This window comes from Carassius gibelio, chromosome B10 (assembly GCF_023724105.1).
Source record: "Carassius gibelio isolate Cgi1373 ecotype wild population from Czech Republic chromosome B10, carGib1.2-hapl.c, whole genome shotgun sequence".
Lineage (NCBI taxonomy): Eukaryota > Metazoa > Chordata > Actinopteri > Cypriniformes > Cyprinidae > Carassius > Carassius gibelio.
In genome coordinates, this window is record NC_068405.1 from 5,282,210 (window position 1) to 5,300,212 (window position 18,003).

Here is an 18,003-nt window from a genome sequence, read left to right on the forward strand (position 1 = left end):
TTACAACTTTGGAGTTAATGTTTTGACTTTATGACTCTATTATCATAACAGTAAGTTATCACGATTCCATACTTCAACAATTTCCTTTATTAACAGTAACAGTAAACAATCAGCTTAAAGTGTGTTTAAATGCTACAGTCAAAATTTCAACCATGCATGCCATAAAAAAAGATCATAGTTGTAAAACTGTATGAAAAACGGTCTTGTTAAAGACTCAGTAGTTTTATCAAACAGTGATTCTTCAGCATGAATCCAGATGACCCATGAAAAGATGAACAGTGTTTCAGTTCAGGCAGATTTCCATCAGTTTCTGTTGTCAGAGAGATTCTGGGTCTTGAGCGGAGATGGGCTGCGTTTTCTCTGTGGAGGAATGGCAGGAAGAACTTGAATGTTTCGTAAAGGTTCTCCAGTCAGCGGTGGGAAGGAGCCGAGCGTCTGGCTTTGAGGAAAGACGGCTCGGTGTGGTTTGGATGCAAACGGAGGTGGAAGTACAGCCAGACCTGCTGCTAAAGAGGATTTCGACTTCTTCACTCCCTGAGAGACCTGGTCGGGTGGCAAGGAAACTGTGGACCACATTCGTTAAACCGAAGATGTGAACAATACCAGTTTTGAGTGTATCATATTTAATGGATGCTAATATTGTTTTATCATGCAGGGAAGACATGGGAAGTGTTGTAATACATTTCATATCAATGTCAATAGATTAGACCCATTTTAATTATAAACATAATCAAATATGAAACCACATAGACAAGTTTTTATCATTTCAAATTGCCATCTTTAGTAAATCTTTTCTTGAGCATTATGTACAAGGGATTGCATTGCATAGTCTTATGAAGCATGAAAGTATTAAATTAGGATATAAAGGATAAACTTACATCTGTGAGTGCAGTGGTCACGGATCGGAGCCAGACTGTTACGTGTAAAAGCAGATTCTCTGAGCCTCGGTGGAAAAAGATGATTGTGAGCTGTTTGGAGAAGACACACAATTCTGAATTTTACAAATATACATGACATACTTGACTAATTCACTGATTTATATCTAGGAGATTCTTCAGTTCGAGACTCTTGACTATTTAAAAAAGAACAATAATATGAAGCAACTGAAACAAAAATTCACAGTCTGTACTAGCAGCAAATAACATCATTTTAATTAAACGGTGTCTACCACACTTAAGCAGACTTTTAAAGAAAGATCTACTTTGTCAAATTAATAGTTTTACTTTGAAGTACATTTTAAATCATTATGTTTTAATAATCCTTTGATGTGGCTTAAAGAATTACTTTTTTATATATATAATTTGACCTGTAGTGTGTTATGTCTTAACTCTACTATATTGCAACATCACTATAACCATGTTTCAAAGACATCAGAAGTATTGTAATTTCGCACTTAAGCTCTTGCACTTGAGCACAAATTAGTGAAATTCTGCCAAATGCCTAAAAACTTGGACAAAGTAACATATGTGGTAAACAGTTCAGAGCCATTCGCTATTATAATAATTGGATAATCTTTTAAAACCTAGGTGATTGTTAAAATGAATGAATTAAAATAATCCTATGAGTCAAAAACGTTCACCTGACTTGCAGAATTAGATATCTCACCTGGGTCATTTCTCTGTATGTATGGCGTGGGGTTTGAGCACAGCACGTCTAAAGGGCTTGAGGATCCATGCAGCAGCTTGTCAAGCAGCCGTTCAGATGGAGTTGAGATCCATGCTTTGTGAGTCAGTATCTGACTGGATCCTGCAGCTTTCTGGTCTTTACTTTTGCTATCAAACAGGTCATGCTCACTCTTGCTCTTCTGCGACCTGTGTGCTAAGTGTCCTGCCACATGACCTCCGCTGGTCCTGTGGGCCAAAGTCTGAGAGTTTAGCAGCAGGGACTTCCCTAGAGTGATTGGAGGAAGACTCTGTGTGCGTATGGGTGGGAGGCTTTGGAGGTCCTTGCAGGATGTGTCCTCAGCGAGGTGGACTTTCTCAGACTCATTATTTGGTTTTCTGACAGCAGCGCTGTTTTCGCTCTCATCTCTGGGTTCATTGACACAATCGAACATAGTGATGATGTCATCCACCTCAGACGACTCTTCTTTCAGCTGACCTTCTTGACTCAAGTCTGTCTGCTGAGAAGGATGCAGTTCTTTCTTCTTCTTACTGAAGATGTGGTTTAGCATGCGAAATTTCCCCTCCTTGCGTATAGAAGGGTCACTGTTTTGGGCATGCAGTGGCCTGCTTGACTCAGACCTGTGAAAAATAAGGCCATCTTTAGTTAAGAAAATACTTAATGGGATATATTCCTGCATTTTACATCTGATTAATACAAGAACTACAATATAAGTATGCTTTATTTTAATGTTACCTATTTTAAATTACCACAGATTCCAAACACTTGCTGCAGCTACCCAACAGTGCATTGCTTGTCACCTTAAAGGGGTCATGAACTGAGATATCAAAATTTTCTTGATCTTTTGACATAAGAGGTAATTTTACTATTAAAACATCCTGAAAGTTTCAAACTCTTCAAAAACTATAAAAAAAAATAAATCTAAAAACAGCTTTTATTGAAGCCAATCAGCCAAAACGACAGCTTGTGGAATGTGCAAAATTATGATCTAATAGTGTTGTTAAACACCGCCTCCACAGAGGAAGGATCAACGCCTTCTTCTACATCGCTGCCAGTTTAGCCCCGCCCACCGATTCTACATCACTCCCTGTTAAGCCCCACCCATTGATTCTAGATCACTACCTGTTCAGCCCCGCCCACTGATTCTACATCACTGCCTGTTCAGCCCCGCCCACTGATTCTACATCACTGCCTGTTCAGCCCCGTGCCTGTTCAGCCCCGCCCACTGATTCTACATCACTGCCTGTTCAGCCCCGCCCACTGATTCTACATCACTGCCTGTTCAGCCCCGTGCCTGTTCAGCCCCGCCCACTGATTGTACATCACTACCTGTTCAGCCCCGCCCACTGATTCTACATCACTGCCTGTTCAGCCCCGCCCACTGATTCTACATCACTGCCTGTTCAGCCCCGCCCACTGATTCTACATCACTGCCTGTTAAGCCCCACCCACAATTTTACATTACTCCTGTTAAGCCCCACCCACCTATTCTATATTACTCCTGTTCAGCCCCGCCCACTGATTCTACATCACTACCTGTTAAGCCCCAACCTCAGAATCATGCGTGCATTGTAGGTAAATGACAAAAGCGGCAAAAGCAGGTTTTTGAACAATATTTTATAATGAAGTGCCCGAATGTGTCAGTAAAAATGTGGTCCTTTGTTCACTTCATTTTACAGCGGATTAATTTACAAACCAGGCACAATTTGACGCAGGATTTTCAGAAAGATTGAAACTAAAAGACAATGCTGCATCAACGATATTGGATCCAATGGTATAATATTGCAACACACAAGTGTGAGTAGCTGTTTTTATCACATGATCACTATCGCTTTCTTTGTTAATCGTTTCGTTCTGATGAGGGGGTCAAAAACAGAACAGAAAATAGGCTTTTACCTCTAAATTATGCTGTTTTTTGATGTACAAAAAACAAAGACAATTCATGAACACACCTGTGTTGCTACACTTGGGAGGGGTAAAGCCCACTCTCTATTCACCTGCTCTTTATTGTCAAAAGTGGCAACTTAAATATACATTTTTGCTTTCTAACAAAGAACAACGAACCTGTTTTCAGTGGAGAGGAGTTTGATGCATGCAGTATGACCGCAGTACATGGCGTATGTGAGTGGCGTATTCTCATTAATATCTCGCGGGTTGGGCTCCACTCCCAGCTCCAGCAATACCTGAACACAGTCATCTTTCCCTGCTGCAGCGGCCCAGTGAAGGGGGGTCCTGACACAAAAACAGATATAGCGTACAATAATGAGAAACGAAAGTTTATAATTTAGTAATGCATGAAGTGTAAGCTCAATAATGCCTATTAAAGCACTACATTTTGTTCTATCTGACCCTCTGGTAAACACAATAATGATTAGCACTCCACAAGCTGACAAACTAATGTAAATATCAGAAAGTTACTGTACCGTTCATCCACGTCTACAGCTTGCAGGTTGGTCTCAGGAACGCGAGACAGTTCATAGAGGATGTCGCTGAAGCCTGCAGCGGCGGCGATGTGAACGCAGGTCTTCCCGTTCTCATCATCGTAATTGATCACAGAGGAGCCCAGATGATGGTCAAGAATGAGAGAACACATTAACCGGCTGCCGCTCTGCCAAAGAGTTGAAAACAATGAGACATAAACTGTAAACTAATAACTAACTTGCAATGTAGGCTATGTATATGTTTCACAAAAATTTTTTTAACGGAAATTGTATTACGTGATGAAATATGAAAATTGTCTAGCTTACGAGATAAATAAAAAATACTGATAATTATATCATTATTATAAATACAATCATGTATTGATGTAGAATATGTTTTATATAAGAAAATGGTAGTATAGTGATGTGTTTGTTTGTGATTTGTACCTGCACAGCCCAGTGAAGAGCCGTTTTGAAGTCTTTGTCCACCAGCGTGGGGTCGGATCCTCTCTGCAGCAGGGCCTGCACATGCTCGGGCCGGTTATGGAAAGAAGCCCAGTGAAGAGCCGTCATTCCCTGCCAATCACAGTCTGAGACTTAACCAGATGCACCCTACCAACTTTTGATGACTGTACCTTCCTATAGGGTTGCAGGATTTTTCTGTTTTCATGGGAATTAATGGCAATACATGGGAATTAATAAATAACAATAAGTATCATTATTTATTAATAAATATAAAAATAATTAATGAATAATGGAAAAAACTAGATATTTGCAAAATTGCAGGTAAGCCTATAACAAGGAACTTAAATGTAGTTAAAACCCCAGATTTAATGCAAATTCAGTAGAATTTCTACTCTGTGCATTCCCTGTACACAACTACATTTAAATTGATTCATTTCAGCAGACATTTTTATCCAAAGAGACTTACAATTTAGGAATAGAACAAGTGATTCATTATAAAGGGTCAAAACACAATACAAAGTTTCAGGCATTGTTCAGCATAGTACAAGCTAGACAGAGAGATTAAAGGGTTAGTTCACCCAAATAGCAAAATTATGTCATTAATAACTTACCCTGATGTTTTTCCAAACCTGTGAGACCTCCGTTCATCTTTGGTTCATCATCACAGTTTAAGATATTTTAGATTAAGTCCGAGAGCTCTCAGTCCCTCCATTGAAGCTGTGTGTACGGTATACTGTCCATGTCCAGAAAGGTAAGAAAAACATCATCAAAGTAGTCCATGTGACATCAGAGGGTCAGATAGAATTTGTTAAAGCATCGAAAATACATTTTGGTCCAAAAATAGCAAAAACTACGACTTTATTCAGCATTGTCTTCTCTTCCGTGTCTGTGTGAGAGAGAGAGTTCAAAACAAAGCAGTTTGTGATATCCGGTTGGCGAACGAGTTCACCAAATTGAACTGAATCGTTTTAAACGGTTTGCATCTCTAATACGCATTAATCCACAAATGACTTAAGCTGTTAACTTTTTTAATGTGGCTGACACTCCCTCTGAGTTCAAACAAACCAATATCCCGGAGTAATTCATGCACTCAAACAGTACACTGACTGAACTACTGTGATGAACACCGAGCCGAGCCAGATAACGAACAATAGACTGACTCGTTCACGAATGAAGAAACGTTTCTGTCAGACGCGTCCGATTCGTGAACCGAGGAGCTGATGATACTGCACATGTGTGATTCAGAGTGAAGCAGACCGACACACAGAGCGTCTGAACTGAACTGATTCTTTTGGCGATTGATTCTGAACTGATTCTGTGCAAGTGTTATGAGCCCAGGTAAACCGAAGGCTGGAATCAAGGGCAATCATCTCGAATGATTTTCTGAATTTCTTCAATCGGTTTATTGAATCGAACTGTCCGAAAGAACTACTGGTGATCCGAACACCGATGCGACCGGTTCTTCACTTGAGAACGAGTCAGTATATTGTTCATTATCTGGCTCGGCTCAGTGTTCATCTTCAGTTCTCTCTTCACAGCAGTTCAGTCAGTGTACTGTTTGAGTAAATGAATTACTCCGGGATATTGGTTTGTTTGAACTCAGAGGGAGTGCCAGACACATTAAACAAGTTAACAGTTTAAGTCATTTATGGATTAATGCGTATTGGAGACACGAACCGTTTAAAACGATTCAGTTCAATTTGGTGAACTGGTTCAAAATGATCCGGTTACATCGAATGATTCGTTCAGGAACCGGATATCACAAACTGGCTTGTTTTTAACTCTTTCTCACACAGACACGGAAGAGAAGACAATGCTGAATAAAGTCGTAGTTTTTGTTGTTTATGGACCAAAATGTATTTTCGATGCTTCAAAATATTCTAACGGACCCTCTGATGTCACATGGACTACTTTGATGATGTTTTTCTTACCTTTCTGGACATGGACAGTAGACCGTACACACAGCTTCAATGGAGGGACTGAGAGCTCTCAGACTAAATCTAAAATATCTTAAACTGTGTTACGGGTTTGGAACGACATGATGCTGAGTTATTAATGACATAATTTTGCTATTTGAATGAACTAACCCTTTAAGGAAAGAGAAACACTATTAAAGCCATTCTACATTTGAGCCAATTGACTACTTGCTAATAACCTTTGAACCGTAAGGGCTAATTAACTTTCTGATTTATTCTGATCACTTGGCTCATGCCAAATAGATTGCACCTAAAATTTCATTACAATTTTTCAGCCAATGTGAATTTTCAGAATAATATACCTTTCATAAATAAATAAAATATTTAGTACTCTTTTAAACTAAAGAAGAGGCTATCATCTCATAAACCTCTCACACAAGCACTAGCTACTGCTAGTACATCCATGCACAGACATGCTGCTGTGAGCATGTAAGAAATACTGCTGCTGCACATACTATATCACATATACTATGAAATATCCCCATATGAAACATTCATCCGATCTATACAGGTGGAGCTGGGGAAGGAGCAGGATTTCTGAAGCGCAATGCTACAGCAAACACTGGCTGAGTGTTTGAATATTAAACAGCAATCTCATTGGTTGGCGATGTTAAAAGAAACCATTCAGGTGCACCATGTACAGTAAACAATGATGCCATTATATCAGACTGAGTTAGAACATGACAAGTTTCATGACAAACTTTGCATTTCTTTTATAAAAGTGTATAGCATTTAAAATATACTTTTAAGATTTGAATTGCACTACACATGTACAATCATTACTATATAACCATTCTTCTTATCTAAAGGGTTTTACCAAGCTGAAACTCAAATGACTGAGTACAGCAGAACCTGATTTTACCAAGTGAGACATGTTCCTGGGACAACATCATTGTTGACCCTGGAACAACATTGTGATTAACCAATCAGATTTGAAGAACCAGTTTATAGATTTTGTGAAGTTTACGCTTAAAATTAGTGTTTGGTGCTTGTACATCAGTGTCATTCATCTATCATTTCCTCTGATTTTAGGGATTACTCATGGTTAAGGTTAGGTTTAGGTGTAGGTTAAGAATATATTTTTGGAGTAAAATGTTGTTCCAGGGTCAACAAAATATGTTGACCTAGGAACACATCGAACTTGGCAAAATCAGGACGTGCCTGAGTACATCTGCTCTGACTCACCTCATTGTCTTGATGGTTGATTTCACACAGTGTCGACTGCTGTAGCAGCACAGCCATAAGCCTTAAACAAACAAACAAAACATGATTATTACTCTATAAATGCTGCAAACACCATTTTACTTCCATAACATAACAGCGAACCAGGAAATCAACAAGAAATAAAATAAGGCTAAAAAAGGAGGGATTGGTAAAAAAAAATGTGCACTGATGATTCAAGGAACGTGCATTAGAAAAGTAAATGAGCTTCATTTTTGGTTTGAGGTTACTATTCTGTGTTGACAACAGTCCCTAGTAAAAAAGTCATAAATTTAAAATGCATTTCATAGTTCAAATCTATTAGCATATTTACTGACATATCATTTGAGACTTAAATAAAAATGATAATTAAACTTTATTTAGCATACTACTTGTGCACAATTCAATTTTTTTTTATATTTAGCCTAAAATGTGTTTTTATGCCACTATTGATGAGGATTGTGTGATCTTTATCTTCCTCGTTACCTGAAGTCAGTTTCGGCGGTAGCAGCATGTATTGGCAAGCGTCCGTTCTTATCGGGAATGTTCTGTTTCGCCCCGTTGCGAAGCAAACACACACAGCCTTCCAGCCAGCCCTGCACAGGATAAAACCACCAGACTAAACTAACCAAAGAAGCATTTAATTCAGTCAAAGCTTGGAAGGTCACTTCAACTTCATACGTGCGGGTTATAAACACAATCCACTGTCAGCAATGCACACAATGTGCATTTAAAGGGATCCAGCTCGTCAGTGATCCTCAGAGAGTTTCGTTACCAGGTATGTTGCCAGAGAGAGGGACGTCCGTCCACAGGCGTCTTGTGTATTGATAGAAGCTCCCATCTTCAGCAGCAGTTTGACAGTATCCACCTGCCTCCCAGACACAGCATGCATCAGCGGTGTGGAGCCTGTCATCAAGACATCCGCAGTCAGAAACACTTAACAGCAGCTCTCGATCAAATTAAACCACGGGCCAGCTCTACTGTAATCTGTTTATGATGATGGCTTATTTCTGGCTCAGATTTGCTGAATGTGTGAACTGCATGACAATGCTTATAGGTTTTCTTTAGCTTGCATGTTCGTGCAAAACTCAAAACCTTAGTGCTAGGGGTGTTGGATGGATGTGGTTTTCCATTTGAACTCATCACAAAGTGCTTTTTATTTAAGTGAACTCAAGTTTCAAGAAAGTGTACTTTTTTAAGTACACTTAAGTGGTCTGTACATGTAATATTATAAAATTCTCAAGTAGAGATACTTTTTTACATATACTTTGAAGAACACTACCCTACACACTGACTTCAATTAAGCGCGGTGAAGTTTTTCACAAAGATAAAACTAGCATCAGAATGAGCTTCGTGAAGAGTGTGTATGTGATGAAGATCACCTTCACTATCGCAGCACTCGAGGATGGAGGGGTCCTCTCGTATGGTGGAGGTCAGCGTGTTCACATCTCCGTTTGCTGCTGCCTGGTACACCACATTCAGATCAAGCTCCTCCGCAGCTTCTGAGAGGAACATGAATCATTCAACAACATCTGCTCCGCTGGGTGTAAGATGAACCGAGTTTAGAAGAATAAAGGCAGACAGTAGCTGCTTATCATTGACTTGTCAGCTTCAGATTAATCAACTTATGATCATCGATCTTTCAAGGCATGCTAATTGTTTGAAATTAAAAAGTGATTTGTAATCAGGTCAAAAGAAGCAGGTGTTCAAGATGATTTTTATTCTCATGAACAATCTCAAACATAAACAGAGCAAAGGGTGAATTTTGCATCTCAAATGTTTCTGATGAAGATCCTTGTATTCTCATGTGTCTCCTTTTAGAGATCTCAAACTACTACTTTTATTGTAGGTCTGCAAGCAAAAAAGTGAGAAATCTCAATACGAACTTCAAAATATTTCACCAACTTCTTGTCAAGCAAAATGATCTACAGTGCTGTTCAAACGTTTGGGATCAGTAAGTTTTGTATGTTTTTTTTATATACGTTCTTATACTTGTCAGGTCTGCATTTATTTGATCAAAAATACAGAAAATAAATGGAATTTTGTGAAATATTGCTTACATTTTAATAAAAAAATTCTATTTTAATATACTTTAAAATGTCATTTATTTCTGTGATGCTCCGCTGTATTTTCAGCAGCTTTCCTCCAGTCTTCAGTGTCACATGATCTTCAGAAATCATGAAAATATGATGATTTATTATCAATGTTTTATTCAGGATTCTTTGATGAATAAAAATTTAAAAAGAACAATGTTTATTAATTTTTTTTTAAGAAATTAATACTTTTATTCAGCAAAGTGATAGTAAAAATTATATTGTTAGAAAATATTAGAAAAATGCTGTAGTTTTTAACATTTTATTCATCAAAGAATAAAAAAAAAACATATATATATATATATATATATATATATATATATATATATATATATATATATATATATATATATATATATATATATATCACAGGTTCCAATACTGATAATAAATCATCATATTATAATGATTTCTGAAGATCATGTGACACTGAAGACTGGAGGAATGATGTTGAAAATTGATTGGTCTGCATCATCACAGCAATAAACTATATCTCAAAGTATAATAAAATAGAAAATGTGTATTTTAAATAATTACTATTCTTTCTGTATATTCAAATGCATACAGCCTTGATGAGCAAAGGAGATGGAATTAAAAAAGATAAAAAAATCTTACTGACCCCAACCTTAAGGCAGTATAATATTTTATAGTTCATATTAAGCTTTCATTGTTCAATATTCTTACTTCATGTCAACAACTGGATCCCACAAATTAATTAACTCCTACCTAAGGAGATATGAAAACAAGATGATGAAATTAACAGCTCGAGCAGCCGGTGAGCAATCAGATATTCCTTTGGGTTTATGAATGTATTGTGTAGGATGAGTGCATTACATCCATAACAACACAGAAGATCTGCTGACAGAGCAGCTGTCACACACCTCATCCACAGCAACACAAACCCCCAGAATTAATCATCAAACCCTGGGATTGATGGCGACCCTCACTTCGTGGTTTACAAATAATCCGTCGTGGGCATCCTCCTCTTCATTCACAAACAGATGGCAGCTCTCACATCACGCAGGCAAATGATGGGCAAAACCCGTAGATACGCATTACTATGGCAACAGTGGCAGCAGCACTAACCCCTCCTGGTTATCAGTGTGTGTGTGTGTGTGTGTGTGTGTGTGTGTGTGTGGTGCTTTACCTTTATGCTGCTCAAACACAGATGAAGAGTTGAACTCCATAGCAGATCAGATGCAGTCTTCAGAGGAATCCCTCTGGTGTCCACGACATGATGTCTCGTCTGCTCAGAGCGATCGCGCGGGGAAGAGAGGAGGAACAGGAGAAGAGAGAGAGAGAGAGAGAGAGAGAGAGAGAGAGAGAGAGCAGCAGCTCCTGGAGGAGGAGGCTCTGTGTGACTGTGTGTGATGTGATGGGAAACACACTGAGCATGTGCAGAAGCTGCTCTTCAACCTGTCTTCACATCACAGCACTGTGTGTGTGTGTGTGTGTGAGTGTGTGTGTGTGAGTGTGTGTGTGTGTGTGTGTGTGTGTGTCTGTGTGAGTATGTGTGTGTGTGTGTGTGTGTGTGTGTGCGTGCATGTGCGTGAGTGTGTGTTTGTGTGTGTGTCTGTGTGTCTGTGTGTTCTCAACTCTAGCAGTTATTCCTTCAATAAGTAATTCCCAACCAGGGGGAATGTCAACTACTTTCTTTCTCTTTCTCTTTCTTTCTTTCTTAACTACAGAAAAGACCAGATAAAATGTGAAAACACTAACCTAAATTATTTTATATTCTTTTATTATACCTCCTAACATTTACTTTATTTTCATTATTCTTTTCTGTTCTGTTATATTCAATATTCTTTCGTTATGTTCCATAATATTTGTTTTTTTAGATTTTATGTTCTGTTCTATTGTTTTGTTCTTGTCTATTATTCTATTATTTTCTATTCTATTCTATATCATATAATTATTTACACTATTTTGTTCTACATTCTATATGATCTTATCCAAATTTTACATTCTTCTGTTCTATTCTGTTTTGTTCTTGTCCATTCTATTCTATTCTTATGTCTTGTCACAGTTCTATTCTATTCTATTCTATTCTATTCTATTCTATATTTACAATGTCTTATCCTAATATTTATATTCTTATTTTCTTTTCTTTTCTATTCTATTCTATATATTTTCATTGTGTCTCAAAATATTTGTTTATATGTTTCTGTTCTGTTCTATTCTGTTTTGTTTTTGTTAATTCTATTGTGTTCTCTTCCATATTATTACATGTCACATCCTATACTATTCTATTTTATTATTATATGTCATAATTATTTACATTATTCTATTCTATATTCTATATAAAGTTTTGTTCTTACAAGTTTTGTTCTTGTGTATTATATTCTATATTAACTGTTGTATTCTATTTTGACATATATTTTTTCTGTTCTGTTCTATTCTAAATTATTTTATTATCTCCCATCCTCACTTTTACATTCCTGTGTTCTTTTTTATTCATCATTATTGTGTTCTATTCTGTTCTGTTCTGTTCTATTCTATATTTATAAATTGAGATTAATAATCTGGAAGCTTAATAAATACGCTTACCATTAATGTATGGTTTGTTGGGAGGACAATATAATATCCTAATGATTTTTGGCATAAAAGAAAAATCTATCATTTTGACCCATTCAATGTTTTTTTGGCTATTGCTACAAATATACCCCAGAGACTTCAGACTGGTTTTGTGCTCCAGGGTCACATATGTCCCATCCAAATCTTTGCATTCCTGTGTTCTGTTTTGTTCTACACTTGTTTACGTCTAATCAAAATGTTTCCATTCAGGACATCAGGAGGAACCGTCGCTTTGCAGAGGTGAGTCCATGTCTACACACTGATTTCTCAGATAAACTCAAATATCTCACGTATCTCCACGTCATAAAGCTCTTTAAAAATCACTCACATGTATAATAAAGACAGGGTGCCAATTTAATTATGACTCTAATCACACTCAGATGGTGACGCCGAAGAATAGGAGGTGATTTTTCATTCATTACAGCAGATGCATTCGGCTCATGGAAGGGGGCGCTCCAGAAGTGTGTGTGTGTGTGTGTGTGTGTGTGTGTGTGTGGATGATGTTCCAGTTTTGCAGTTTTCTTTCTCTACTTGAGGTAACAGTGTGAAAAACCCGGTAACACTTTCTATGAAGCTGCATTTATGATACATTATAAGGTAATTCGCATTATAATGAATGCATAATGCATTATAAAAAACCTTGTAATATGTTATATCAACTCATAAATAATCATAACAACAATTATAATACATCATAATACTTACATATTTGTTATTACTACTATTACTACTTATAAGTAGTCTTTGACTGCTTTAAGTAAAGTAGCATAAATAAAGCCAAGATATGAGACTTATAATACATGCTATAATACTATGAGAAATATGATCAATTGTAAAAGTGGATGCAACGTGTTCATTGTGTTATAAATAATCATACTCTTAAAAGCTATAGACCACAAATAATAAATATATTAAAACTGTTGTTATGAATATTCATGAGATGATATAACATATTACAAGGTTTTTTTTATAATGTATTATGCATTCATTATAATGCTTTTAAGAATACCCTCATAATGTATCATAAATACGGGCTTCATAGAAAGTGTTACCAAAAACCTTGATTATATAAAACCTAAACTTCAATAACTGAAAAATTTTATAAATCATATTTTAAATGAACTGCAATCAGTATATATTAATCATTTGTACTGAGAAAAAAAAGTAAATGTACTGAAAAGCTATTCCCATTTGATTTATAATAAAGCAGAAGAAAGTATATATTTCCAATAATAAAGCAAATGGTAAGATTTTCTGCTTCTTACATACACAAAGCTGAATCTTTGTTAGGGAGGCGGAAATTAGGATTTAAAGTAACATGGGGCAATCCATATCTCCCAATAAAGAGCGCCAGCTTCAGGGGATCTCAAACTGATTGTTTTGGTTCGCGCCAAAACAAATACTGCAATTGTTCCAGCTCTGATCACGTGACATATCTCATCAGGTTTAGTGACATCATCATTCTGTGTTCACTTGTGGACTGTGCAACTATTGAGCAGTTTACCTCTCAGTTTTATTAACACTAGATGGCGCTAGTCTTCCATATTACAGCGTGACTGTGTCATGACCTGCAGACAAGAAATAGTTCAAACAAACCTTTCCCGACGCTTTGGTGAATCTGTTGTATCTTATTGTTTAAACAATGCAACCAATAATAACCATGAATATGAGAACTATACAATTACAACAATAGCTACAGTAATAGATTTTTTGTACTTTCCATTACGTTATTTATTTATTGCAGTGACAATATTACAGTGTGACTGGACTATTTACAGAAATAAAAATATTTACAAGTATAAACCTTTTAGGGCATAATAACTGAACACACATTTGGATATTCTGTTTTCAACGCAGATTTTTTTTTCAGCAAGCACAAAAACATTACATACATACACAAAGATTGTACAAAATAGACTAACATAGAACAAAACAGAGTAAACAAACAACATTATAAAACAGAAACATTATAAACATTATAAAAACAGAAATGAGATAAAGAAACATGAATGAAGGCAATAAGCTGGTAATGATGTTGAAAATTAATTCTACGCTTTTTGCACAGTGAATTCCTATTACATTTCCAGTTTTACATGATTACTAGTTCACTGCTTTTATTAAATATTTCATACAGATTTCAGAAAACATTATGAAATAATAGCATATTATACAGTAAAATGTGCTGTATAAATATCCTCTCTTTTGTAGTTTATTATAATTCCCATGCGTTTATCTCACAAATGTGAAATTAATGTATTTCCAGGTTTTTAGGTATTTCTGAACAACATAATTGTGCAAACCCAGTGTTACTATCTAACTTACAAACATGGTCAAGTAAAAAATGCTTTATATGGTTATGACAAGTTATTATTTATTTACATTTATTCATTTAGCAGATGCTTTTATCCAAAGCGACTTACAAATGAGGACAACAGAAGCAATCAAAATCAACAAAAGAGCAATGATATGTAAGTGCTAGAACAAGCCTCAGTTAACTTAATGCAGTACACATAGCAAGTTTTTTATTTATTTATTATATAACAAATAAAAAGAAAACATAGAAAAAGAATAGATCAAGGTAGTGTTAGAGGCCTTTTTTGCCTTTGTTAATTCTATAATAAATAAAAACAACAAATAAAATACAAAAATATTGGAAAGACTAGTGTTATTTATTTATTTTTATTTTTAAAGAAAACAAGCAGTTAGTAAATTAAAGAGTGCAAGTCTAAAAGGGGAAAGTTTAAAACATTTAAAAAAAAATGTTTTTAGGCGATTCTTAATGAAGGCTGCTCGGATTGAGTTGTGCAGGTCATAGCATCAGGAGGGAACAGTTAACGAAAAAGTGACTTTGTGCTTCTTTGGGATGGCACAATCAAGCGACGTTCACTTGCAGAACGCAAGCTTCTAGAAGCACATAAGTCTGAAGTAACAGATTTAGGTAAATGGGTGCAGAGCCAGTGGTAGTTTTGTAGACAAACATCAATTCCTTGAATTTTCTGCGAGCAGCTATTGGAAGCCAGTGCAAATTGATAAACAGAAGTGTGACGTATATTCTTTTTGGCTCTTTAAAAATTAATCTTGCTGCTGCGTTCTGGATTAATTGTAAAGGTTTGATAGAATTGGCTGGAAGACCTGCCAAGAGGGCATTACAATAGTCCAGCCTGGACAGAACAAGAGCTTGAACAAGGAGTTGTGCAGCATGTTCCCAAAGAAAGGGCTTGATCTTCTTGATGTTGAATAAAGCAAATCTGCAGGATCAGACAGTTTTAGCAATGTGGTCTGAGAAAGTCAGCTGATCATCAGTCATAACTCCAAGCCTTCTGGCTGTTTTTGAAGGAGTTATGGTTGATGTGCCTAACTTGATGGGGAAATTGTGATGAAACGATGGGTTTGCTGGAATCACAAGCAGTTCTGTCTTGGCAAGTTTGAGTTGAAGGTGATGGTCCTTCATTCAGACACAACTGCAGTCGCAAATTATGAGATGCATTATTCATTCGCTGGGTGAAAGAGGTGTGTTTTTAATCTAGATTTAAACATAGAGTGTGTCTGAACCCTGAACTTTATCAGGAAGGCTATTCCAGAGTTTGGGAGCCAAATGCAAAAAAGTCTAACATAACACTGTCTAATATATTTTTGACTGTAGAGAAAGTAACAGTACATCCATCTAGTGATACACCCGTCTAGTTGCAAACTGTAATCTATGAGATTCTGTATACTGTTTGTTGGTCCAATAATTAATATCTGTGTCTTATCTAAATGTAATAGGAGAAAATTATTTCTAATCCAATCTTTTACATTTTTAACACACTCTGTTAGCTTAGATAATTGGGAAGTTTCATCTGGTCTCGTTGAGATATATAGCTGAGTATCATCAGCATAACAGTGGAAGCTAATTCCGTATTTTCTAATAATATTACCAAGGGGCAACATGTATATTGAAAATAGAAGGGGACCTAGGATGGATCCTTGTGGCACTCCATATTTTACTGATGATAAATGAGATGACTCCCCATTTAAATAAAAAAAAATGCCTTGATCTGACGCAAGGAGCAGGTCATTTGAAATTCTTCATACAGATCATTTTTGTGCAGGAAGGAGCACAATTGAGCAGACACAACTTTTTTATAATTTGACAGTACACTAGGATCTAGTTTTGGTTTCTTAATAAGAGGCTTGATAACCGCCAGCTTGAATGGTTTTGGGACGTGTCCTAAAGATAACGACGAGTTAATGATATTGAGAAGCGGTTCTTCGGCTACAGGTAACAGCTCTTTCAGTAATTCAGTGGTTACATGATCTAATAAACATGTTGTTGGTTTAGATACAGTGATAAGTTTATTTAGCTCTTCCTGTGCTATATTTGTAAAGCCCTGCAGTTTATCTTTGGGTGCGATGGATGAAACTGAAGTGTTAGATGTTTTAGAATCTACATTCGCTATTGTATTTCTAATGTTATCTGTTTTATCAGTGAAGAAATTCATTACTATTAAACGTTGGTGGAATATTTGAATCAGGTGGCGTCTGGTAATTTGTTAATTTAGCCACTGTGCTAAATAAAAACCTTGGTTTGGTTATTTTCTATGAGTTTGTGGATATGCCAACTGATACCAACTTCATTCACGTCTCTATCCAGAATGCCAGTGTTGTGCCAAGCACTTAAACAAATGCTCAGTGTCACGATATAAAATGCTTTAACTATCTTGGTTGCCCAGTGCCTTCGCATTGTTATCACCCTCTTGTACAACTGCCATCTTTGCCATTACGGGTTTTCCTTATATAGTTGTATTGAGGATTGAGGAAGTGCATGTCTCTTATAAATTGTCTCTAGCCTACTTCACCTCCAGGTCGTGAATCTGCTTCTCATCGGCCTCCAACGTGTCCTCACCTGCCCTCAAAAGTAGACATACATCCGCCATTGAAGCAAGTAGCAGTGAGTAAAGCAATGGTGACATGTTTGAATAGAGTATTAGCAATGCAAGCGGAACTAGCGGCAACCACGCTGCTGATGCTAACGTGCTATAAGCTAAATAGCGGAATCGGGAAATCAAAATAAATGTAAATGTATATAGTTGTATATAGCACTTTTCACAATACACATTGTGTCAAATCAGCTTTACAGTATTATCCAAAAAAGTGTCAGTATCATTCCAAATAAATGTAAGTCACTGGACACACAGAGACAATATTGGATGCAGAATTTTATTTATCTCAACATTATAAAACCACTACAAACATACAATTTTTCTCCACTGAAAGTGTCCAGGGCCCTTTGAACTTCTATGGTGAGCAAGCATGTTATTCTAAAGGCTACTGTTGTTTATTTTTACAAACTAAGGGACAGGTTGAAATGAATTCCTGTGGTTATTAACAACGTGTTAAAACCTAAACTATACTAAACTCAGTACATTCCCTGAACATGTGACATACTTCTCACACCTCACAATCTGCCATGATGGTTATATTTAACGTCAGTCATGCTTAAATGATGGACTTCATGAGTGTGCAGCGCTCAAAAGGTCCCCCTCAGATATTTCTTATGTGCTCTAGAGTTTCATTTCATTTGGAGGCGAGCCCAAAAGAAGCCTTACATATATTAAATAGTAACGCACACACACCATTGAGACACACAGGACAGAACCACAGAGAACAACA

General features: G+C 36.6%; 1 protein-coding gene across 3 annotated transcripts; it reads right to left on the bottom strand.

Annotated features, from left to right (window-relative positions):
* Positions 1-64: 64 nt before the first annotated feature.
* Positions 65-11,155, bottom strand: LOC127965847 (ankyrin repeat domain-containing protein 55-like). Of its 3 annotated transcripts, none has more exons than XM_052566539.1 (11): positions 10,925-11,155; positions 9,067-9,186; positions 8,460-8,590; positions 8,171-8,280; positions 7,670-7,730; positions 4,491-4,619; positions 4,047-4,231; positions 3,688-3,855; positions 1,606-2,243; positions 879-968; positions 65-360 (listed from the first exon to the last, which is right to left on the bottom strand). In XM_052566539.1, coding segments are annotated over exons 1-11 (1,674 nt in total). In that variant the 5' UTR covers positions 10,965-11,155; the 3' UTR covers positions 65-358. The 3 variants fall into 3 exon arrangements, with proteins under 3 accessions (XP_052422499.1, XP_052422498.1, XP_052422497.1); XM_052566538.1 differs by having other exon boundaries at positions 65-383; XM_052566537.1 differs by having other exon boundaries at positions 65-563.
* Positions 11,156-18,003: the final 6,848 nt, after the last annotated feature.

Coding starts and splice junctions, on each gene's coding strand:
- LOC127965847 (XM_052566537.1), bottom strand. CDS start 10,964: ATGGAGTTCAACTCTTCATCTGTGTTTGAGCAGCATAAAG. Junction 4,620..7,669: donor TCAACCATCAAGACAATGAG/GTGAGTCAGAGC, acceptor TGTGATTGGCAG/GGAATGACGGCTCTTCACTG. Junction 4,232..4,490: donor CTCTTCACTGGGCTGTGCAG/GTACAAATCACA, acceptor ACTCTTTGGCAG/AGCGGCAGCCGGTTAATGTG.